The sequence below is a fragment of the Microtus oregoni genome, unplaced genomic scaffold, assembly GCF_018167655.1.
Source record: "Microtus oregoni isolate MIOR12 unplaced genomic scaffold, Mior012 000007F_ref0000211, whole genome shotgun sequence".
In the NCBI taxonomy this organism is placed as follows: domain Eukaryota; kingdom Metazoa; phylum Chordata; class Mammalia; order Rodentia; family Cricetidae; genus Microtus; species Microtus oregoni.
The window spans coordinates 20,905,165-20,929,848 of record NW_024543066.1 but is presented as its reverse complement, the minus strand read 5'-3'; the positions used below and the strand labels follow the sequence as shown (position 1 = coordinate 20,929,848).

General features: G+C 39.1%; 2 protein-coding genes across 11 annotated transcripts in view; one reads left to right on the top strand and one right to left on the bottom strand.

Moving 5' to 3' along the window:
- The window catches only part of Eif5b (eukaryotic translation initiation factor 5B), a 56,634-nt gene extending 36,413 nt beyond the window's left edge, over positions 1-20,221 (top strand). Inside the window, exons 10-24 of one of the 2 annotated variants that reach the window (XM_041655538.1) lie at positions 300-586; positions 1,021-1,128; positions 1,709-1,819; positions 4,748-4,815; positions 5,845-5,986; positions 11,013-11,144; positions 11,737-11,919; positions 12,035-12,196; positions 13,221-13,352; positions 16,474-16,605; positions 16,703-16,779; positions 16,870-17,034; positions 18,224-18,362; positions 19,251-19,412; positions 19,669-20,221. In XM_041655538.1, the coding sequence (XP_041511472.1) occupies positions 300-586; positions 1,021-1,128; positions 1,709-1,819; positions 4,748-4,815; positions 5,845-5,986; positions 11,013-11,144; positions 11,737-11,919; positions 12,035-12,196; positions 13,221-13,352; positions 16,474-16,605; positions 16,703-16,779; positions 16,870-17,034; positions 18,224-18,362; positions 19,251-19,412; positions 19,669-19,776 (2,108 nt within the window). In that variant the 3' untranslated portion in view covers positions 19,777-20,221. Of the gene's footprint in view, positions 1-296; positions 587-1,020; positions 1,129-1,708; positions 1,820-4,747; positions 4,816-5,844; positions 5,987-11,012; positions 11,145-11,736; positions 11,920-12,034; positions 12,197-13,220; positions 13,353-16,473; positions 16,606-16,702; positions 16,780-16,869; positions 17,035-18,223; positions 18,363-19,250; positions 19,413-19,668 lie in introns of both variants that reach the window. The other variant, XM_041655537.1, reaches the window with a different exon arrangement.
- Positions 20,222-21,070: 849 nt separating this feature from the next.
- Rev1 (REV1 DNA directed polymerase) overlaps positions 21,071-24,684 on the bottom strand; it is a 71,060-nt gene continuing 67,446 nt past the window's right edge. For 8 of the 9 annotated variants that reach the window (XM_041655530.1, XM_041655528.1, XM_041655527.1 and 5 more), the window contains 7 exons: positions 24,420-24,622; positions 23,539-23,772; positions 22,970-23,090; positions 22,338-22,555; positions 22,098-22,254; positions 21,832-21,934; positions 21,071-21,482 (listed from right to left, as the gene is read on the bottom strand). In XM_041655530.1, coding sequence (XP_041511464.1) covers positions 21,371-21,482; positions 21,832-21,934; positions 22,098-22,254; positions 22,338-22,555; positions 22,970-23,090; positions 23,539-23,772; positions 24,420-24,622 — 1,148 coding nt within the window. In that variant the 3' untranslated portion in view covers positions 21,071-21,370. Of the gene's footprint in view, positions 21,483-21,831; positions 21,935-21,959; positions 22,255-22,337; positions 22,556-22,969; positions 23,091-23,538; positions 23,773-24,419; positions 24,623-24,684 lie in introns of those variants that run through there. The other variant, XM_041655533.1, reaches the window with a different exon arrangement.

The window sequence follows — 24,684 nt, the reverse complement described above, 5'->3', positions numbered from 1 at the left end:
GACGGTAGTCTTCACTGTAACAGGTGTTTGGCATTTGTGATGTATAAAGTTAAAGCGACTGCTGTAATTAGTGCATTTTAACAATTGGTCCCTTTATAGTCTAATCTTTTGATATAAATCTGTGATGTTGGCTTTCATTCATTCATTCATCCATTTATTTATTTATTTATTTATTTAGTTGTTCGAGACAGGGTTTCTATGTAGCTTTGGAGCCTGTCCTGGCACCAGCTCTTGTAGACCAGGCTGGCCTCGAACTCAGGCTTTTATTTATTTTAAAATAATTATTTTCTTCAAAGAAGGAAATACGATTCACATAGAAGTACAAGAAAAACCTGAAGAAGAGGAGGAGGAGGAAGATGAAGAGGACGATGAAGAGGAAGAGGAGAGTGAAGATGAGGAAGAGGAAGGAGAAAGCGAAGGCAGTGAAGGTGATGAGGAAGATGAAAAGATGTCAGATGAGAAAGAGTCAGGGAAAACATTAGATAAAAAGCCAAGCAAAGATGTTAGCTCAGACTCTGAATATGACTCCGATGACGACCGTACTAAAGAAGAGCGGGCTTACGACAAAGCAAAACGGAGAATTGAGGTATTTGTTTTCCTGTTGTCTTTCTTCTCTTCCTCTTCAGTCTTTTGTGGTCTTTAGAGTACATGGCTAAAGGTTTTGAGTCAGTGCTTTAAGAAGGTATTACCGCCAGGTGGTGGTGACACATGCCTTTGATCCCCGCACTTAGGAGGCAGATCTGTGAGGAGGCCAGCTTGGTCTATAGTGTGAGGTCCAGGACAATCAGGGCTACACAGAGAAACCCTGTCTCAAAAAACAAAACAACAAAAAAAAAAAAAACAAGGTTTATCATGACTAGTATCTCTCCAGCTTTTGTTGGACCATGGTATGTTTTTGACATTGGTCTAAAGCAGGAGCCCACCCACCCCCTTTAACCTGAGTCAAAATGGAGCATAGATAGGACTTGAAGCAGTACTTAATTTGTCTTAATTTGAAATTTTTTTTAACTCCACTTCTAGAAACGGCGACTTGAACATAGTAAAAATGTAAATACAGAAAAGTTAAGAGCCCCTATCATCTGTGTGCTTGGACATGTAGACACAGGAAAAACAAAAATTTTAGATAAGGTAAGAAAATATGTGCATAATACTACTTGAAAAATGAGTAGTACCTTTGAAAAGCTTTAATATTATACAGCATAGCAGGCCCATGAATCTGCTGCTTCTGTTTCCGAGTATTTCAAAGAACTTAGGAAATAGAAATTTGTGAAGGAAAATGGGTTATAGGTTTTTTACAGGTTGGCCAAATGGGATCATGGGGAGAAAAGTGGAGCCTGTTTTTTGAAAGATTTGCAAAGTGTCCCAGGGGTTTTGTGTGATGTTGTAATTCCCACCTTTCCCAGCCTTGAAGAATTCTTTGTTCTTAGCCTCTTCCTTTGTTAGGTGTAGTGTGGGAAGCTTTTTGTTCTTTTTCGCAGGGCAGCGTCACGGTCAGGATTCCAGAGTACACAGTAATTTTTTAATGAATAAAGGTGACAGCCTGATAGTTGAAGAAGGGGCACAAATGTCTCCCTTTCTTGGAGCTTTAGTCTGGGGTCACTGTTATGTATGCAGTCTGTACAAAAAGTGAGTTGCCAGTTTCTTACTGATTGTGTTTTTATCTTCTTTCATGCCAAAATACCAATCTCAATTTGTTGCCTTCTCATAGCTCCGTCACACGCATGTCCAAGATGGGGAAGCAGGCGGTATTACACAGCAGATTGGTGCCACAAATGTTCCTCTTGAAGCTATTAATGAACAAACTAAGATGATTAAAAATGTAAGTTACATTTTGTTAATTGTTTTGTTGACAATAAACAAAAGACATGAGATAGTTTATTTTAAAGCAAGTTATTAATGAGCCTGGCTCAGGAACAGACTCGCAGGAACCAACATGGTAGCAATTTTATGAAGTTTTTATAATAATAGAACAAAGGCAGACATAAATCAGTGTGTTTCTCAAGTTTGCTGGTGGAAATACTAGGTGAGAAACTTATCCTTTAAGCCTCAATTCCTTTCTGACGGCATTGGAAGCTTTGGGTACATTCCCAAGGGATAGAGGTATGTTCAGACCCTTCTGTCTACCACAAGAGATTAAAGTCTTTGTTGTTTTGCTCTAGATTCTATGCCATTTCCCCCTTTTTTCAAGGATTTTATTGTTCTGACGTTACTTTATTGCATATTTTTACTACCATTACCCAGGATCTTTATATTTAAAAGTTGATCTCAGGTTTGAGGCCTAAGAGGGAGCTGCTGAGGTCAATTATTAGAAGAATTGTGGCTACGTATTAGAAACCAAGGCTGCTTAGTAAGGGAGTGTTCGCTACCTTGTACAAGGCCCTGGTTTTAGTTACCCAAGGCTCAAAACAAACAAAACAAAACAAAACAAAAGACCCAAAAACAAATAAAACAGAAAACTGAGGGCACAGTGGCAGAAGTTTATAATTCCATCATTTTGATGTCTGAGGGCAGGATTAATGAGCTGCACAGCAAAACTTAAAAAAAACAAAATAAATAAATAAGCTAACTCACTGAATGTTTTGTCTACATGTATCCAAGGTTTTAATGTTAAATATAATAAAGTAAATGTAAAGCTTAATGGAGTGGCCGTGTTAGGAACCTTGTAGTTATCTGAGCTGTGTAGAAACTTCTTAGTTCACTTTTTTTTAAAACACACTTAAATGTGACTAAAAGTTTACCTTTCTTCTTGCATGATTATAAATTTGATCATGAGGCATGTGACCATTTTGTATCTTGGTATTGGTTTCTCTGGCCAGTTTTCCAGTTTCTTAAATTAATATTGTATGTTAATTTTGCAATGTATTGTTTTCAGTGTTTATTTTATGGCTTTTCCTGTAGTCCAGGTTGGACTTGAACTTGGCCAGCCTGACCCTGCCTTTCTGTTACTGGGATTACAGACACAAAGCACCAAGCCTCACATAACTGTATTTGTATATGAGCTGCCTGTTTCCATCTCCCAAGCTCTGGGATCATATTCACATGCCAGCACACCAGGCTTAGGGCATCATAATCAGGTCCTAATACTTGACAGCAGGTTCTTTACTAAGAATTTTTATAGCTCCATTGTCCTGGTTCAGTGCATTTTAAATAGTAGTTCCTTTGAATTAAAGAAAAAGGCACAATAAATTCTATATGTGTGTTCCTAATATGTGTGTATTCCTTGTTGGCCTGTGTACCATGTTTGTGCATGTACCCATAAATGCCAGAAGAGGCAGTTGGATCATTTGGAACTGTAGTTACAAATGGTTGTTAACCACCCAGTCTTGGTGCTGGGGCCTAAACCTGGGTGCTGTAAGAGAACAGCCAGTGTTGATGACTACTGAGCCATCTTTCCAGTACCCTTCAGTAGTATTTGTGTGTGTTACTCATTGGAGGGTTCCTCATAGTTTACTTTCAAGCTGGCAAAACTTGAAATCTTCTGATTTTGGTACATAAAGATCAAACTCAGTATTAGGCCTGTACTGTAGCTCTCAGCACAGCTAGTATATTTGTGATTTACTCTTTGTATTGAAGACACTGAAATGGGAAAAAAAATATGATTCCCAGTAAAATGTTCATTTAAGGCAAAAATGTAGATTTCAATGATAGTGATATTGATATAGAGAGGAGATGACATTTTGAAAAATGAAGAGTAGGAAAATGCACAACACCATAAAAATCTTATTTGTGAGACCCTTGTTTATTGTTATGTCAGAATTATTGGGCATGTGATGTGTGCTGGGTATGATGGTGCATGTTTTTAATGTCATCACTTGATAATTTGAGACGGGGCATTGCACATTGGAGGCCAGCCTGAACTCCATAGTAAGACTCTGGAAAGGAGCCCCAGTGGCCAGGTACTTGCATCATTGCTAGATTGGTGTCTAGAACCCTGGGTTGGAGTCACCACCCATCACTTTAGAATGAGTAAGTGAATTTGTATTCAAGAACTTTGTCCAGGTAATCAAATGCTTATATTTAAGTCAGATATGCATTTATTCTTTAAAAAGTTTGGCTCATCTGATGAGTATTTTTAAAATATTCTTTTAAAATCACTTTGGTACTTTAGATTTGTTTAAAATTGAACCAGATATATTTTTATGCTCTTACTTATTGTTGTCAGTGTGCATATGAGCACATGCTTTGGTGGAGACAACTTTCAGGAGATTACTCTGCTGAGATCTGGTGATCAAACTCAGTAGTTCTGTAAAACTTTTTTTTTTTTTTGGTTTTTCGAGACAGGGTTTCTCTGTAGCTTTGGTGCCTGTCCTGGAACTAGCTCTCCTAGACCAGGCTGGCCTTGAACTCCCAGAGATCTGCCTCTGCCTCCCAAGTGCTGGGATTAAAGGTGTGCGCCACCACCACCCAGCTGTAAAACTTATTTGTATGCATATGCATCTGTGTTTGTGTGGGTGTCCCATGGGAGACCAAGAGAAGTTATTGGTTCCTCTGGAGCTGGTGTTAAGTTAGTTCTGTTACTTGATGTGGCTGCTAGGAAATCACACTTGGATCGTACATGTCTAGCCCCTGTGAAACTTCCTTTGATATGGAAGAGAATATTAACCTTGTGCTATATGACTCTGCTTTAAGATCATTCATTTGAAAAAGGAAGTAATGATGTTTTCAAGCTTGTGGTAAATTGTTTTGTAATGAAGTTTTCATTGTTTGAGTCCCCTTGAAAGTCTTCATTTTTCTCTACCATTTCTAGTTTGACAGAGAGAATGTCCGGATTCCAGGAATGCTGATTATTGATACCCCCGGACATGAGTCTTTCAGGTAAGACCAAGCCTCTTGTCATCAAGGAAATTACTAACGCAAGTAAGCCTAATCATTGGGATTTAGTATTTAACTTTGAATAGTTCTTTCATATCTTCAGTGTCATAATCTTTTGATCATCATTGCGTTTGTAGTGTTTCACATGTTTTCTTGGCTTTTATAGAAGAAAGTCTTTTATAATTGGAAAGAAAATCCTTACTGTGAAAGGCAGAGTGGTTCCTCATAAATTTCTGCAGTCCCATTTCAAAGGGAATACTGTTTTCATTTCATTCTTGTACATAGACATATGCGCGTGCGAGCACACACATACACACACACACACAAACACAACTCAGAGGAACTTTTAGCATTAACTTACCCCATCAGACTCAGTTTTTGTATCTGCCAAATGGGTGGTAAGTTAAGGGGCGAACACCTTAAAGCATACACAGCTCATCTGCCTCTTTTACGTGCTCCACTTCTCCAGGATGAACAGTTGAGGTTCCAGAATAGCTGAGGTAGAGTGTGTCATGCCAGCTGTGTCCAGACTCTCCCCTTCTTGTTTCTCTCAACAGTGTAGTGTCTAACAGCTCACAGAGCACCCAAACTGCTGGTGTCCAGTTGGGTCCACTTACCTGATGTGCCTAACAAAGGACATGGTTCACATTTCCATGCACTTTCCAGACATTCTAAAAGTTTGAAATTCAAAATGCCCCCAAATCTGAAACTTAACAGTGAGCATTATATCTGTTTCTAGACGGTTTGGGATTTTGGAGTTTTGCATCAGAGATAGCTATCCTGTGTATGTAACCCAGAGGTATCACTGTGTATTTAAGAGGATTGTATGGTTTGCATGTAAATACTATCCTATTTTATGAGACTAGTTCATGAATTTGGTATTTGTGAGATGATCTCCACCAGTAAATCCTTGAGACCCAGAGACTATGCTTGTTTTCTTCTGTTTATTTAGGCATTATAAAGAAAGTAAACATTTAAATTTAAGAGAAATACTGAGATTTCCATTCACATGGTTCTTTTCTTCTCTGACAGTAACCTGAGAAATAGAGGAAGCTCTCTTTGTGACATTGCCATTTTAGTTGTTGACATTATGCATGGTTTAGAGCCCCAGACAATTGAATCTATCAACCTCCTCAAATCTAAAAAATGTCCCTTCATTGTTGCACTTAATAAGGTAAGCCCTCATCTGAAAATATTTTTATGACTTATTTTTGACTGAAGTGTGTATCCGTGTGTGCATTTGAACATATGTGAATGCTGGTTTCCAAGGGGTCCAGAAGAGAGTGACTCTGTGCATGGAGCTCAACTTATAGGTGCTTGTGAACTTCCTGTCAGGGGTCCTGGGAGCTGAACTAAACTCTTCTTACAACATAGTGCAAATGCGAGCTTTCAGCTGCTGAGCTATCTCTCTACCCTGTGTTCTGATTAGGACGAATGCACCTTATTTTTTTTTTTGTGATTTTAAAATATATTTCATATTATGTACCTGCCCAGTCGTGTTACTATCACAGAACTATTTTTAGTTAAATTAGGGATTCACCCTACATACCCACCAGTGGATGAGTGGATAAGAAAAACATGCCGTATGTGCAAAATGAAATTCTCCGTAATAAGGAAGAATGAACTGGGAATGTAGCTCAGTGGTGCAATGCGTGCATAATATACACAAAGTTGAGTCTCCAGGACAGTCAATCAGTCAATGATAAGAATGAAAAGATGTCATTTTCAAAAAAAAAAAAAACAGATCATGTTAGTAAGCTAGACTCATAGAAATGCTCCTTTTTTCTTTTCCTCTCATAGATTCTAGATTTAATTTTTAAAAAGCAAAAACAGAAGAGGAACTATTTAGGAAGAAGAATGGAATCAAGAGAGAGGAGAGACAAAAACGAAATAGGGAGTCAATTTGTTTATATTATACACATGTATGAAAATGGGATACTAATTTCATACAGTTAATGTGCATATTTTTAAAACAAGATACAAATCTAGTGTAAGAAACTGCTTGAGAATACTTGTACTACTTAATGAACTTTGTCAAATCCGTACATCTGTTTGCAGCCATCACTGTCCAAAGTGTAGACAATCTTTCATTCTCAGAGGGCTCCCTCACTTCTGTGAAGCCAGTCTTGCGCCTCTAGCCCCAGGAAAATCCCTGATCTTTAAAATTTTTTTATTTAATCTCTGTACTAGTTTTGATAGGGCTCTGGGGTATGTGGTCTTTTCAGTTGTCATTTTGTTGTTCCTGTTAATACAGCTTTTTTTTTTTTCATGTTGATAGGTGGGTTGTAACTTTCTTTTTAACTTAGAATAATATTTCATTACCAGGTAATACCATACTTGATCAGTTTCTACTCTATGATGTATGGCTTCTATACTCTAGTTACTTATTAGTAAGGCAGCTGTGGGCATTTGTGTATAGTCCTTTATTTTTGTTTGTTTTGAGAAAATATTTAGGAATAGAATTGTATCATCATATGCATGTATGGATGTTCAGTCCTATTAAGAGACAAATTTTTCTGAAGAGTATCATTTTGCATTTTTTTCAAGATTGATTTATTAAGTATACAGTGGTCTGCCTGCATGTGTGTCTGCAAGCTAGAAGAGGGCACCAGATCTCATTACAGGTGGTTGTGAGCCACCATGCGGTTGTTGGGAATTGAACTCAGGACCTCTGGAAGAGCAGCCAGTGCTCTTAACCTCTGAGCCATCTCTCCAGCCCTCATTTTGCATTTTTAATAGGATTGTGTCTGCGTTTTGTGTAACCTGAGCAGCATTATTTTATTGTTTTGCAATGTGATGTCACTGTGAAGTACAGATGGACTTGAACTTGTGATTTTCGTGCCCCAGCCTCTGTGTGTACAGTCACACCCGCTGTCAGCTTGTCCATTTGTGTCTTTAAAAGAACTATGTTTTTGTTGCATTGTTATTTTTTAACACCCCCTCCACCTTTAAAGATTTATTTTACACAAGTACATGAGTGCACGTGTTGGAAGAATCCGAAGACATTAGATACCATGGAGCTGGAGTTACTGCAGTTTGAGCCAGGAGCTGAACTCAGATCTCTGCAAGAGCAGCAGATGCTCTTGACTCCCGAGATAACAACACCCACCCGTTTTTTGTGTTTTTGGTTTTTTATTTTATTTTTTGTAGGACAAAGTACCCCTCCGGATCTTGAACTGACTTTGATCCTCCTGCCTTTTCTTACAAGTACCACTATGCCTAGCTTCCACTTTAAGCATTGCTTAGACATTGTTTCTCTTTTCAGTTGGGAAAAAAATACGTTATTTATCTTGTGTTTATCCTTGATCTATTCATTCTTCAGAAGAATGTTAATGTGTAAGTGTATGGGAATTTTCCCAGATACTGTTGAATTGCTTTGTGACCAAAGGACTCACACTTTAGGAGTTATTATGTGGTCGTCTGTGACCAGCCTTGATGTCTAACATTTCATCTGAATATCTGTGCTGCTGATATTCAGCTGAGTGTTACGGTTGGTTACTGATGCTTGTGACTGTTTGGTAAACTATTGCAGATGGCCATTGATTCCTGGCTGCACTTTTTACATTTTGTCTCCTTAAAGTTCTGTGAATTTTATTAAATGTATTTTGAAGGCATGTAATTAATTGTATGTACACATACAATTAAGATTGAGTCTTCTTTATACATTGCTTTTATGTCGTTACCAAGTTTTTACCTTCAAGTCTTCTGTGATAGTATGACTATTTCCCTTTCTTAGGGTTGTGTGCATGGCATCTTTACTGCCTTCTTCCTTGTTGGTTTTTTTTTTTTTTTTTTGCTGGGTTTTTTTGTAGCAAGCATGCTTTTTCTTTTTTTATTCTTTTTTTTTTAACTATTTATTTATTATGTGTACAACATTCCTTCCACGTGTGCCCGCAAGCCAGAAGGGGGTGCCAGGTCTCATTATAGATGCTGTGAGCCACCATGTGGTTGCTGGGAATTGAACTCAGGACCTCTGGAAGAGCAGTCAGTGCTCTTAACCACTGAGCCATCTCTCCAGCCCCCAGCATGCTTTTTCTTATTTGTACAAAGCACTAACTAATCTTCCACCTTGAGGTACTGCATCTCTATCATTTGCATCGACTGCCCCTCTTGGCACAGTGGCTTTAGTTGTTTAGTATCTCACATGAACTTGTTTTCAATCTTCCCCATTTCCCTCCCCTATGCAGCATTTGGCTATTTCTTAAGAGTTACATTCTTATTTTCAACACTGGGATATGAATGCTTTGTGTGTCTATTGCCCCAGGTTGCCTTAGGTTTACAGTCTGTATTTTTAACTTGACTTCTGTTATACATCTCTTTTGAGGTTTAAAAGCCTTAACAGTGCGCCACTGTTCGTTTTCTCCTCTCCATTTTCCTGTTGCTCCTTTTTTTCTTAGTTTATTATAAATCCTCTTTTATTATTTTTCTCTTTAAATGCTCAGTTCTATCTTTAAGGCAAAATAGCAAATTAGGGGCTGGAGAAATGGCTCAGTGTGGTTGGTTCTCTTGCAAGGAACCTGGGTTCAGTTTGAAGCACCTGTGTCGGGTGACTCTCAGCATCCTGTAATTCCCACTCAGGGGGTCCCAGGAAGCCTCTACATACCCCAGACCCTTGCATTCATGTGCATAGCCCCACACAGACAGATACACAATAAGAATAAATATTGAAATATAAAACGACAGACTCAGTCTTGGTGTTTTTTTCCCCACATTTACCATTAGGGACTTTTCGTATCTTCCTACTGTTTAACCTGTTGTTTAAACCAATCTGTTTATTGCCAGCATCATTTTTGGCTCATCCTTTAAAAGTCTATTGAGCTTTAAGAGTGTAACCCAACTGATAACAAGTCATGTTACCTTTTTATGAAAAAAAAAAGTGTTATTTCAAATCCTCCATTCTTGAAAATATTTCACTTTGTGAAAAGTCCTACTTTATTTTGTTTTTCCTTTTTTGTTGCTTTCTGCTTTCATCTTCTTTGTTCCTCCGTATGCATGTTTTATGTTGCTTACTTTTAAGACTTTTTTCTTTTTGCACATTTATCAGTGTGATTACATAATAGTTTAATTTTCATCATGCTTGGGTTTTATTGATTTTATTATGTTAAATTTATAGCTTCAATTAATCTGTCATATTTGGTGATTATTCAGCTATTTTCTGCTAAATAGTCTCATTCTGTTTCTTTAGCTATTTGGTAGAATTGTAGGATAGTCCTGCCATTCCAACTAATTTTCTTAATCTTTTCACATGAAAGCCAAGTAAAGTGTTGGAGTATTTTTTCTCCCCCCCATCATATTTTCCTGTGTGCTTCAATCTTGCTAGCTTTTAGTGCCCCATTTTCAAGATCACTAATTTTTTCTCTTTTTCTAGTAAGTTTGGGTTTTAAGTTCATCCTGTGGCTTTCTCTTCAACTCTACAAATATTAGGTCTTTCTTTTGGGGGCTTTTTTTCGAGGTTAGAACTTTATATTGAGTTTACTTTTAGAAATTATTTTAAAGACCTCAAGCAGTTATTTGATTCTGCTGGTCATCTTAGGTCTTTTCCTCCTTAACTGGGTTTTCTTAGTAACAGACGAATCTGCCTCTTTACATTGTGAGCATAGGCTGAGCTCAAATGTCACACATTGTCATTGTTTTGGTGATTAATTCCCTCTTATTCTCACTCCTCATGGGAGAGATACAGTTTATAAAAAATTAGTGTCTTGTAAATTATATTTTTGGTTCAGTATATTTCAGTCACCTGAAACATCCCACAGCTGACAGCTGAGGGAAAAGTCAGTTCTCTTGTAAATAACCAGCTTTCCTCCTAATTTGAGCAGTGAAGCAATTGTTAAGTAACCTTCCTGACAGTGTCACTTGTTAGAATTAGTTCTTGTTCCTGTCTGCTGATTTACCAGCTCATTCTGAACTTTGAAAACAGTACATGTTAATGTTCACAGGATAATTCTAGGACCTTCCATTTTGCAAAGAACAGTTTTCCATGAACTTAATGGAGGCTAAAATGGACAGCATGTCACCTCAGCAATTTCTTATTCAAGAGGTTCAATTGCAGCCTCTGAAAAGGCCTTTTGTGCAATAAAATGTCTGAGTTCTTTACACTGTGTGTGTGTGAGAGAGAGGGGGGGGGGGAATATTAGGAATTTTCTGGAGCTTACACCCTTTAATTTTGTAGATTTTGAAGTATTTCTGATAAATGTTTCCAGATTGACAGGTTATATGACTGGAAGAAGAGCCCTGATTCGGATGTGGCTGCTACTTTAAAAAAGCAGAAAAAGAATACAAAGGATGAATTTGAGGAGCGTGCAAAGGCTATTATTGTAGAGTTTGCACAGCAGGTAGGAGAATTTCTTTCTGAAGAACCTATCAGAATGTTTGTTTCTTTTGTTGTCTATTTAGTGAAGTCGCCATTTTCATTAATTCAGATCTGTTCTCCTATGAGTTGGGTATTTTTGTTGTTGTTGTTTTCATTTTGGTATTTTGTTGTTATTGCTGTTTCTTCTGAGGTAGGATTTTGCTGTTTCCGGGACGATACAAAACTTGAGAGTTCCTGACTTTCCTTTCCTCGACCTTCTGTATAACTGAGTAGTGTGTGTGTAATTCTGTGCTTGCTTCCTTTTTAACATCAGAAATTGGTAAACTGCACTGACTTAGAAGCTACTTTTTTCTTTTCCTCTGAACATCTATATGATTATTTCTAGATTGTGTTTGTTCATAGGTTTTTTTGTTTTGTTTTTAGTGCTGGGCATGGAAGACAGGGTCTTGTACATCCTTAGATAAGCACTTTACCACTGACCTACAGTGCCTCAGTTGTCTAGGTCTTTGTGGAGTTTCAGAATATCAGTCATTTGTTCATCTCCCTTCTCTTTAGCCATCCTCTTCTACATGCCTCTACTCAACCAGTGTTTTTGGACTGATTTTTGATTCTAGGGTTTAAATGCTGCTTTGTTTTATGAGAATAAAGATCCCCGTACTTTTGTGTCCTTGGTACCTACCTCTGCACATACTGGTGATGGCATGGGAAGTCTCATCTACCTTCTTGTGGAATTAACTCAAACCATGCTGAGCAAGAGGCTTGCACACTGTGAAGAGCTGAGAGCACAAGTCATGGAGGTACTCAATTATCAGGTTTCCTTTCCTGCCCTACTCCCTTTTAATAGTTCCTTGAGTAATGGATATGTGCTGCTTATCATATATGATTTGTTTCCTTTCAAAACATGTCTGTTAGGTCAAAGCTCTCCCAGGGATGGGGACCACAATAGATGTTATATTGATCAATGGACGGTTGAAGGAAGGGGATACAATCATTGTCCCTGGAGTAGAAGGGCCCATTGTCACTCAGATTCGAGGCCTCCTTTTACCTCCTCCTATGAAGGAACTACGTGTGAAGGTAAGCCAAAATGGTAAGCATTGGCAGGGGACTTCACAATGTTTGTTTGACACCATTCGCTTTGAATTGAAGGCTGCTTGGCTTAATACACAGTACACATTTGTCCCTGTCCTTGTTTTATTGCAGAAGTATGCATAAGTGACAGGATCCATTTATTAGATTCACATAAGGATGGACAGCCTGGATTGTTGCATGAATAGTACTGGATAACCAAATTTTAGGGGATGACCAAATCAAAGAGCAGTGTTGGAATCCAGAAGCTGTGCATGCTTTTTCCTGATTGTAGTCTTGGCCTTTTCACTAATAGTTAACCATAGCAGTGTTTTTCTGATAGTAAACCACAGCCTTGATTTTCTTTGTAGTATCAGTTTCTGGGCATGTCTTGCTAAAAATGTATCTATGCATAGTGTAAAAGTGGAGACATTCTTGATGCTTGCTGTTACACCTGGCCCTTCTGAACTGAAAAACAATTTCAGATTAATATTCCACTTTGTGACTTTGTTTTGCTGTCTATTGTTCTGGGCATGGAATGAATATGCTTGCGTGCTGTACCATGGACTTCCTTTTTGCACCTTCTGTTGAACTTGTGCTCATTTTCCCAGGGTGTGTGGGACCCAGCTTACTGCTGCCTGAGCAGGAGTTACAAGTCACACTTGCATTGCAGCTCTTCACTCTTTCATACCTCTGCCTGCTTTGTGACACCATCACTTTCAAAACTGTCATTAGTTGGATTACATTTACCTGTCAGTATTAGCCACTGCTTTGTGTTTATTAGCTGTTTATCCCTCTACTTTCATTGTCCTGTTTTTCACAGATTTTACAGTTCAGATTGGTTGTCTGTTTTTACTTTCTATATGTAGCATTATCTTCTGTTCTGACTTGTCTTAAATTGAGTTTATCATTTGGTTATGTTGTAGGTGTTTCTTGTACAGAGCCTGAGAACACCTTCCTCTTTCCAAGGTCACAAAATAGAGTAGTGCTGCCACCATTCAGATTATTCAATAAAAACTATTTTTGTCTGTAGAACCAGTATGAAAAGCATAAAGAAGTGGAAGCAGCTCAAGGAGTGAAGATTCTTGGGAAAGACCTTGAGAAAACACTTGCTGGTTTACCTCTCCTCGTTGCTTATAAAGACGATGAAATCCCAGTTCTGAAAGTGAGTTCATTAATTGTGATTTTTTTTTCTTCCAATGCTATTTACCCAGTTTCCCTCCCAGTGTCCTAGACTAACTTTGAATTCATGATCTTCCTGCTTCAGCTTTACATCTCTTTTTTATTCGCTATATTTTAATCAAAATATAATTACGTAACTTTTTCCTTTTCTCCAGCTCCTTCCGTATTCATCCCTCCTTACCCCTCCTATATAGTTCTCTTTATTCTCTCTGAAATTGATGGCCTGTTTTTTTTGTTTCGCACACACGCACACACACTTGAATTCACTTAATGTTGCGTGTGTGTGTGTGTGTGTGTGTGTGTGTGTATGTGATTTCAGGTGTGATCACTTTGTATTGCATGACCAATTTGGGATTTGTCTCTGGAAGAGTAATTCCCCTTTTTCAACAGTCATTAGTCTGTAGTTCACTGTCTAGGGGTCAGACCCCTAATATTGCCCCCTTTCTTGTTATCGAGTCTATTGGTATTGGATTTGTGATTGTTTGAGTTTTTAGGCAGCCATTCTGTTGAGGTATCATGGCTGTACCTTCCCTATTATGTATAGGAGAAACAGTCTCACAGCACACTGCTTGATCCTTCTGATCCTTGAGCCTTTCCATCCCCTCTTCCATGATGTTCCCAGAGCTTGGGTACAAAAGTTATGTATCTGTTGAGCTGGGCTTTCCATGGTCCAGTGATCTTTGAATTATGACTTTGTCTTTTTAATGGTTTATGTTTGCTATAAAGAGAAGCTTCTTTAATGTGGGGTGAGAGCTATACTTAACTTTGAATATATGGATAACCTCTAGAATGCTGTTGGGAATCATGTTGATCTAGTTAGTATAAGGTCCATGTCCTCACTAGCACTAGGGAGTTGGCTAGGTTTCTAGTATAAGGCATGAGTTCCCTACTGGTGAGTGAGCCTTAAGTCCACCTGACAGCTTTTGCTTACCACCAAATAATGAATGTCACTATTGTAAACCTTTAGGGACATCTTGTTATGTTGGTCATTGTTGTGGCTCATAGGCATCAATGCTGGACAGGACTTCCATTTGCTTCAAATCCCCCCACGCCTTTGCATTGTACCTTCTGGTACAATGGAAGCTAGAACTCAGGGAGGCTTTCTAACCAGATCCAGTTCGACTTTTTCCATGTCCTGTGTTTTAAGTATGTGGCACCTTCTGCAATAAGGGTTTACCTTCAACCTCTGGGAGACAACCAAGGGCAGAAATGACAGCCTGTATTGTTTGAGAAGTCCCTGTACTGTCTTGACCAACTCATGCCTGGGACTAGAGTTTGTGATAGCCTGTTGCTCTCGTGGGGAGCATTGTCAGCCCATGGGGCATAATTTCATCTGTGTGCACATATATACGTATTTATATGGCTTTATTGTTTAGGTCCTGTTTAGGCAACCATACTGTTGAGGTATTCTAAGTTTAACTTCTGTGTTACATTGTTATCATGAGCATGACCGGATTCTACCACTAAAAGTGGCCTACAGGCTTGTATGAATGATAGTTTATTGATTAAAAGTACTTTACTCTTTCTTGCAGAGGAATTAGTTTTGATTTCTAGCACCCAAGTAATTGCTCACAACCATCTATAACTCTAGTTTCAGGATATCTGACATCTCTTTTGACCTTGATGAGCAGTAGGCATGCATGTGATGTACATGCATGCAGGCAAAGCATTCACATTCATTAAATAAATCTAATTTTTAAAAAAAAGATACATATGAACATATATATACTTACATAATTTTAGGTTAATATAAAATATTCCTTAAGATTTATCAGTTATCCTCCTGCTCTTTCTTTCTGTATTGACCTCCCCCATCTCTAATTACAGCCTTTTCTTCATATTACCCGTATCCTGCTGTTTCCTTACTTCTTGAGTTTTTTTGTGTGATATGTTAGGGATGCTCACTAAAATGGGTACCTTGTAAAGCATAGCTACTGTTCTTTTTCACAAACTTTTTTTCAAATTGTTTATAATCATATGAAGTTGCATACATTTATATGCCTGATTCTAAACATGCATTTTATCCTAATTAAAAAAAATAAGGCAACGACTGGTGGTGCTCAGTTGTTAGCATGCTTGCACACGGGAAGGCCTGGGTTTGAGCTCAGCACTGCATGAAAACTAGCAGAGTGGTGCATGAATGAACCTGGCAGGTGGAGGAAGTTAGGTCAGAAGCTCATGGCTGTCATTGTTTGCACCAGTATTTCAAGGTGACCCTGGACTTCATAACCCTATTTCAAAAATGGGTGTGTGTGTGGGGGGGGGGGGGGGGCGACACCAAAGTCCTTTAAAAATAAAATGTCCTGAGGAGGTGGTTGAGTAGTTAGGAGCATATTGATTGCATCTGAGAACCTACCTGGAAGCTCTAGGCGATCCACTGCCTCTGGCAGTAAAGTGAAACAGCACTTACGTGTATGTATCCACATATAAGCATACAAATACATTTTTTCTTTTTTAAAGCCAGATGGTGTCTTTTGTTGTTGTTTGTTTCAGTTTTTTTTTTTTCGTTAATAAGTCTTGCTATGTAGCTCAGGCCGGCCTCAAACTCAATGTTGTTTAAGCTGGTCTTGAATTTGAGATTTTTTTTGCTTCAGTCTTCTATGTGCTAGGGATGTGCTGCTGGCTGTTTTTAATTTAGGTACTGTAGTACATGGATCTTAAAGGGAATCTTCATTTCATACCAGTAGTCATTTTAAAGCCTGTTTGTCTTTGGAAAGATCACTTGGCCCATAGCCAATGAAAAGCAGGCTGTAGTCATAGCTTAATTGCTTGCCAAAAAGAATATAGCATATAGCTGCTAGGGACACAGTCATGAAGGCCTCCTTTAATATTTAGGCAGAATCAGGTCACAGCATAAGATAATTAGTGAAGTAATGAGTTAGGAGATTTCACAGTTGAAACAATTGAACTTTGGGGCTGCCTCTCATCTGTGTGGTCCACAAAAAGGATGACACTCTACCCAGTCATTTGCTTTTTTTTTTTCCTATAACAGACTGTCGTGCCTTAATTCCATGTTTTCAGATGTCTTTAACCAGTGGGAAACAGTTCAATTCTAGGCTGCTGAAGATTGAGATATAATTTGTCATGTTTGATTTCTTTTCAAGGATGAATTGATCCATGAGTTAAAGCAGACACTAAATGCTATCAAATTAGAAGAAAAAGGAGTTTATGTCCAGGCGTCTACACTGGGCTCTTTGGAAGCTCTTCTTGAATTTCTGAAAACATCAGAGGTGCCAGTAAGTAACTGCCCAGCTTTCTAAGCATATGATATTTATGACGTGTTGTTCCATTACCTGCTACATGCAGATAAACCTGAAAACTCTCCTTTTACAGTATGCAGGAATTAACATTGGCCCAGTCCATAAAAAAGACGTTATGAAGGCTTCGGTCATGTTGGAACATGATCCGCAGTAAGTATTCTTTGCTTCTGATCATCTTCAGAGTGTTTGGTGTGACTCACTAATTCTCATTCAGTGATCTTTAATGTTTCCATGTTTCAGGTATGCAGTGATTTTGGCCTTTGATGTAAGAATTGAACGGGATGCACAAGAGATGGCGGATAGTTTGGGAGTTAGAATCTTTAGTGCAGAAATTATTTATCATTTATTTGATGCCTTTACAAAATACAGACAAGACTACAAGAAACAGAAACAGGAAGAATTCAAGTAAGTTAGTGTTTTTGTTTACTTCGAATCTTTTTTAAATGCAGCTGGTGGAGAAGTTCCAAATACTGACAAGAAATGCAGACAAGAAAAGAATAGCATTTATTAATGTCTCAGATGCTGCATCCCAAAGTGGTGTGTTATAGTCCGGGGCAAATATTCCTCTGTGTTTTCAGATCTTCTCTGGGCCTTTCAGTTTATTAATTTTCAATTTGGTGGGCTTAGGTATCCTCTGTGTGAAATGGAAAATAATCCAAAAGATTCTAAGGGAGACAAAGCCATGACTCCACAGACCTTCCAGGTTCATTGTATCCATGCTTCTTGAATACAGGGGCCAGAGTTCGGCTTCCTAGTCCTGGGCCTTTGAGGGTATCTGTAATTGACAGAGGCAATCGATCTGGAAGTGTACAAGTAGAGATGAGTGCTGTAAAGCAGATTCACAGAATGGGCTGTGATTGGGGACGGCATCTCCTCATGTTCTCTTATTGGGAGTAACAGTCAGAAGCAGAACAAGTAGTCAAGAGTGTAGTCTGTGCAGGCAGAACAACACTTAAGACAACCAAGCCATACTGGCAAAGTATACTTCAGAGAATGTGGCAATTAGCAAGTTAGAGAAGGAACAGGGTTTGCAAGTTACAGGGGCAATCTCGTAGGTCATGGAAAAGATTGAACTTTTTATTGCTAAATTGTGTAGTCATGATCACATTGAGGGCTACTTTAGCTACATGGATCTGGGTGGTTAGGGAGTCAGTGGCAGTTACCTTGTGTGTGTGTGGGCGCTTCCATTGTCTAGGAAAGAGATTACCAGAGTAACCCAGGGACAGTAGCCCAGGACTGAAACTGGCTGAATGTGCTTCCAGCATGTGATTGACAAGGACAGTTACCTCATGGCAACTTTTTGGAAAACTTGGGGAACATGATGGAGAAAATCATACAGATGGATGACTATACCTCTTTCTAAAGTAGACATTAACAAACGTGTCAGCAAGGTCTGCCCGTGTTCTAAACTCCAGAATATGACTGGCAAAAACATTCATCCTCTGGGGCCAGGCTCCATCCTTGATGTAGCTTTGAGAGAATGAGAACATAGGCTGCAGAAAGTGCATTCATATAACAAACTTCACGTTCATTATATTTGCTTTCTGTTTAATAATTTTGAGCTTGAGATATTTTGCTTTCTTTTTACTTTCAGGCACATAGCAGTATTTCCCTGCAAGATGAAAATCCTCCCTCAGTACATTTTCAATTCTCGAGACCCAATAGTAATAGGAGTTACTGTGGAAGCTGGCCAAGTGAAACAAGGAACACCTATGTGCGTTCCAAGCAAAAATGTAAGTTCCAGGCCTATATCAATGTTAACATAGAAAAAAAAATAATGGAACAAAATTTTCCATTAAAGTATCCAATCTTAGGAAACTGTTGATTCTGAGACCTGGTTCTCAGTGTCTTTCCCAGGTAGCTTGTCTATTGTAATGCCTTATTTGCAGTCGTCATTCATCCTCTTGTGCTTGCTCCATTCCTCCATTCACAGTTCAGAGTACGCCTGCTTTGTGAAGAGTCCAGCTCAAATGTGTTGTAGATTGTACTCACTTGGATTTAGACTTACTGAAAAGGAAACCTCCAAGGGGGCACTTGCACTATGCAGGTCCTGTAAACATTACTTCTTGGTGACTTTTGCCCCAGTGAATATTGTTATAGTATCCATTACAGTCTTTGAATTATGTAAATAGATACAAACTTGTGTTCTCCTTCCACTCCTTGGTTTTGCAGAGTTCTCACTGGCCTTGAAAGGATGTCATAGTACTCACTATGCTAATGCTTAGCGCCCAGTCTGGTCAATGGGTACTGGTCGTGGTGTTACTTGATACACAGCCTTTGAAGTCTTCATTTGGGGATAGTGATATGTGGCTCTGTAAATCAAACGCTTTTTCACTTAAGATGCTCCCTCGCCCTATCCCTTGTCCACAAAGCAGCCACCCTTCCATACCTTTTTTTGTTTAAAGATTTTCCAGCTGCACAACCACCTTTCTGAGTTGGTGTATGCTGTTCCCTTCTTTTACAGCCCATGAGTTTATAGCAGGACCACAAAATGACACCAGATGTTTTTGTCATCTCATGAGGTCTTGCTAAGTTCTACTGTGGAGACTGTAGAGTTTAGCTGTCATGAGGCCTATGGAGATCTTCAATCTGACCTGACACTGATCTTTCTGTTTTTGTAGTTCGTTGACATTGGGATAGTAACAAGTATTGAAATAAACCACAAGCAAGTGGATGTTGCAAAAAAAGGACAAGAGGTCTGTGTCAAAATAGAACCCATCCCTGGGGAATCTCCCAAAATGTTTGGGAGACATTTCGAAGCTACGGACATTCTTGTGAGCAAGGTAAGTATTTTAGCCTTATCTTCACACTGAAATTTTATGGTTTGGGGAACATCAAGTGTTACTTCTGATAAGAGGGTAGTGCAACTGACAGTTCATGGACCCCAGAGCCTCTCAGCTCACAGATGTGGGTTTGGCCCCTGAAGCAGACTGGAAAACACTGCATCTCTCTTTGCTTAACCACATCTAGGACCACTGGCTTTCATTGGCATACTTTACTTACCTTTGGCTCACCATGTTTGTGCCTGGGCTATTGCAGATCAGCCGGCAGTCCATCGATGCACTCAAAGACTGGTTCAGAGACGAAATGCAGAAGAGTGACTGGCAGCTTATTGTGGAGCTGAAGAAAGTATTTGAAATCATCTAATTTTCCCACATGGGACAGAATTTGGAGTAAATGTAATATTATGCTGTGATATTACCAACAGAACAGACACTTGGACGCTGATGGACTTAGGTGTATAAAGATGTTTTCCATGAGAAACCAAGCAACTTACACTGGTTTGACAGTGGTCAGTTCCCTACCCCACAGTCCAGCGTGCCTGCACTCACCTCCCTCAAGACTTGGCTGCTGTTTTAAAGTTTGCCCTTCCTTAAATTTGGATTTTTATTACAAATCTAAATCTCTTTCAAATTTTATACTGATTAAATCAGTCCTGCAGTATTTGATTAACCAAGTTTCTACAGATTTTGTGATTCTTGGAACCTTTTTGATGTAAGAAATATCTTTATGGGTATTAGCCGGGCGGTGGTGGCGCACGCCTTTAATCCCAGCACTCGGGAGGCAGAGGCAGGCGGATCTCTGTGAGTTCGAGACCAGCCTGGTCTACAAGAGCTAGTTCCAGGACAGGCTCCAAAACCACAGAGAAACCCTGTCTCGAAAAACCCAAAAAAAAAAAAAAAAAAAAACAGCTATGGGTATTCTCTCTACAGTGACACCCCTCTCTCCAGCGGTTTTCTGCCATATGCCTGTAGGGATTTTTCTAAAAAGATTTAGGCAGTCTGCAGCCATGAAGTAAAGGATAGCTGACTGCTTTTTTCTGCCTGTACTGGTCATCGGAAGTCACTGTAATCATCACAATTCCCAATTGCCAATAAAGACAGTAGCTAGGCTTCCATGTTAGTGTAGCTTTCACTCTCAGCACCCACTAAAATGCCCGAGGAGGGGCACTTTTGTAGGTTAGTTTTGGTCTGTTTTATTTAGTACACATTCCACTGTCTTCTGTTAAAAAGAAGTGGCAGTAGTTACTGGAGGTCAGTGCTTCAGTATTGTTAGACCTCATGACTATACCTAGATGTGGTTATTCCTGGGGCATGGGCATGGGGGAGAGGGTACTAAATGAGCCACCAAAATCCTTTCCTTCTGTTAAGTATTCACTACAATGGAATTTATAAAGTGTCATAAAATACAAATATAACAAGAGGGAGAGAAGAGAGGAAGGTTATGTATGTGAAAATTTATTTTAGGTATTGAATATTCTCAACACTTCCTAGGGACATAAATCTTGTGGACACAAGTCCAGATATTAAAAACTTTATTTTGCACAGAGCCTGCAGCCAGCTGGCCTGGAGATTTTTCAGCCTTTTAAGTATAACAAATTGTTGCTGGTTCCCAGAGTTGAAATTTTTTTTAGAGATTCACAAAAAAAAAAGCCTGTACAAAATATACATACAGTTCTTTATTTAAACAACTGTAAACACTTCACTGTAAAAATCCATAAAACTTTATAAACAAACGTTTTGTAAATAGAATCTATGCTACAAGTAAAAGAATTAACACAATTATTTACATGCAATACTGACAAATTTGGCACTTTCTGAAAAGAAATGTACAAAACACTTGCTTAAAAAGAAATTTAAAATTATAAAAAACTCAGAGCATCACTATCATGCACTTTGCAAATACCTCACGTCATCACTGCTGGTACAGCTAGCAGAGAGCACCAGGCTCTCTGGAACATTTAGGTAACCTTCAGTGTGCTTCCGTAAGTCTGTTGTAAAACCACCTGAACATTGTCAAGAATAAAGTCGAACGCCATGTTCCAAACTGACTCCACCGACTGCTGCATCAGCCTAGAGGGGAGAAGACAACTATCATTAAAAAGAAAAAACTTCAATACACATTTTCTTTTCCTCCAAACCTAGCTTTATGCTTGGCTTTCTTTTTAATGTATTTTAAATTTTGGACTAGCCAGTGTGGCTCACTCCTATAATCTCAGCACTAACAAAGACTGAGGTAGGAGAGCTAGGTACGGCACTCATGTTCAACTTGTGCATTGAATATAACCTTGGGAGTGATTACTACATTTTTAAGTTACTAAGCTATCAACATATAGCATTTTTCCTTCTATAGTTAATTACAAGATCAACTTGTTGTAGATCCTCAAACAGCTTTTTAGCTTTTAATTATTTAACAAATTACCTTTTCATGTATTTTATAACTAGATCTAATTTTTCCAAATCTTTTTCCTCTATAAGGTCAGTACAGTATTTCACAACTTGCAGGATATCTTCTTCCATTGGATCTAGGAAAGAGGAAGACCTCAATGTATTTTTAGAGAAAATTAGAAATCTGCAGTTAACTATAACCCCCTCTTCACCACACACACAATTTCAAAGCAAGTCTTACAACTTTGGTTCATGTTCTTGAATCAGGATACTACCAGCTACTAGATGGGCCACACCAACCTGAGATAGTAGTTATCCATTCTTTGAGCAAGGTCTTCACATCACCGAACTCAACAGCTCCAGCTAAGTTGGGTGCTGCAGGTCTAACACAGTTGGTCTGGTTGGGCTGCAAATTAGATGAGTTCTGCACACCAGAGGTGGAAACTAAGAATTCTTCCTATTGAAAGAAAGAAAATGCCGTGAGACAGTGTCAACTACATTACAATCTAATAAAAGTTAGTCTTTAGTTTTTCCAGTTACCAGGGGTTTCTCGGCAGCTATTCCTTCATGTTTTAGAAAACCATCCATTAACTTCTGGGGGCTCCCACAGGCCCCTGGCAGAGATTTTACAGGACTGCTAAGCAGCTTATTTTTCAAAGGACTCTGAATCTTTCTGGGAGAAGCACTGGGGTTCTTCTTCTTGTTTCGCTTGTCTTTCCCTGATGGTGGCTTTAGCTGAAGTAAAGGATTCTTCGGCACTAAAAGAAAAAGTATGAGATCCTCATAAGGAATCTAGATAATACCATGGGGTTCTCCATCCTTCCAATACACCCTACTACCAAGAGGCCAGAATGTAGCTACTTAAAGCCAGGCCCTACGATTCCTTCCAGTTGTACAAATTAGTACCCTAACCTCAGGTATGTGCAGTGGATTGGTCCTGAAGGCTAAGAGAAAAATTCAACAAGTACTCAGGCTTAAATGTTCAGGGATTCGCATCCGGAAGTTGAGATTTCATGTTTTCAAACTACACTGTTTCAAATAATTAGTCTCAAAGTACAACTAGCTTGTCTTGTATCCCAAATATGTCCATCAGAGAGTCTCTAGGATGAAGTTAGAACTTACATGATGATACCATCACTCTAGTCTTTCTTATGACTCATCAGCTGTCTTACCAGGTGTAATTGCTGTCTGTTGATGAGCGGTGTCCTCTCCCTGCCTTTGTATTTGATCATATGCTGCTTTCAGCTCTTTTTGAAGCTCAGCTGGAAGAGCAGCAAAGACATCAGGGTCCACCTGGAAAGAAAGATAATTCTGGATGGTAGCTAGACTGTTTAGAAATCACTCTTAATAGAAGAGCGTAGAAAATGAGGAAAAGTTTATGTGCTAACTTATCAGAACTCAGCCTGTGTTACTCTCCTTTATGCATCTCTACCCTATTCATGTGATCTATTGATCTTCATGGGCCAGTCAATAAAGGAGAGAAAGAATGTGTTTGTTTCTTCCAGATACTTTAGGCAACTGCATACCCATGCCACACCACCAACTTCTCTTCTCTCTGGTGCTAACTTGCCTACTTTTTAGAAAAGGGTCAAGTGGCCACCAGTGTTGAAGATGTATATACCTGGTAGTACGTACAATGCAAGCTTCCCAGGAATCACACAGATAAAGAAGAGAAGAAAGTAAAAACTGAGCTAAAGATAGGTGAGAAAACTATGATAGAGGGTATCTAACATTAATTTACTTGAGAAAATGCTGGAAGGGCTATGACGTTGATTCCGGTGTTACTATTAGATTCTTGAGACTCTGGTATTTGTAACAGAACTGTGCCAACAGGATGTGGCAACACTCCTGAACTGCAACCATTTACTGGTTCTTTCTTCTTAGTACTACGTGGCTCTCCTTGTTGAGCAGCATAAACTTGTTGTATTTGTTCCCGGAGATCAGGTGGTAGTGCTTCTAAAACAGACTGATCAATCTGTAAAATACCAAATGAGAACCTGATGTGCAGAAATGAAATGAAATTTGAGAAAGAAAGTGAAGACCATCAGCCTTCAAAAAGCTAGCCCCTGCCTAGGCTATCTTCACAGACACCGCTGCTGAAGCCTGAGGTGAAACAGAGCCTGAAACTGAGTGTACTTTAGAAGCTGGTAGCACACGCAAGGAAATCCACATCTACTCACAGAATACCTTGTGGTGAGAACTCACCCATGGAAAGGGACCCCCCCCCCCACACCACCAAAAAAAACCCCAGACTTTTCAGCAAGGAGATTTTCCCCAAATAGAAGTAGTTATACTTAAAGCAGTAAGATGGAAAAGTGTTTATAGCAAAATCCCTTGCTCTTTTGGCCAGTCCTTCCTTTCTTCTCACTATCAAGGGGGATCTAATGCAAGCATGAGAGCTGCACCTTTCACTAGACCCAGAGGCAGTATTTGTATCTGTCTCCTCTATGTGAACAGAAGCAGAAAAGGTAGTAGGATACCCGTGACAAAGCACAAGGCAGGACTCACTACCAGACAAGGGCACCTGCAGAAATGGGAGGGGAATGACAGAACAGTATAGCAACACACGAAGATGACTGTATGCCAACCTACAAAATAAAGAATACTGTTTTCTAAACATACCTGGGATGGTGATGGAACCTCTATACTCAGATTAAGTCTCGACTGTCCACTGACAGGAGAATGCAGGCCATTCCATTTCCTTGAACACTCGCCTCTGTTAGTGTCAGTACTGACAGTGGCTGCCAGATGTGTAGAAAAGGGTGACAACAAAGTACAAGCTCTAGAAGCAGAGGATACTTCCAGATCCACAGCAGCCAGAAATACTGCAATTTTAGGAATAAAAATAAAAATTAAATACGCTCTTTAGCTCATCTGAGGTAAAAAC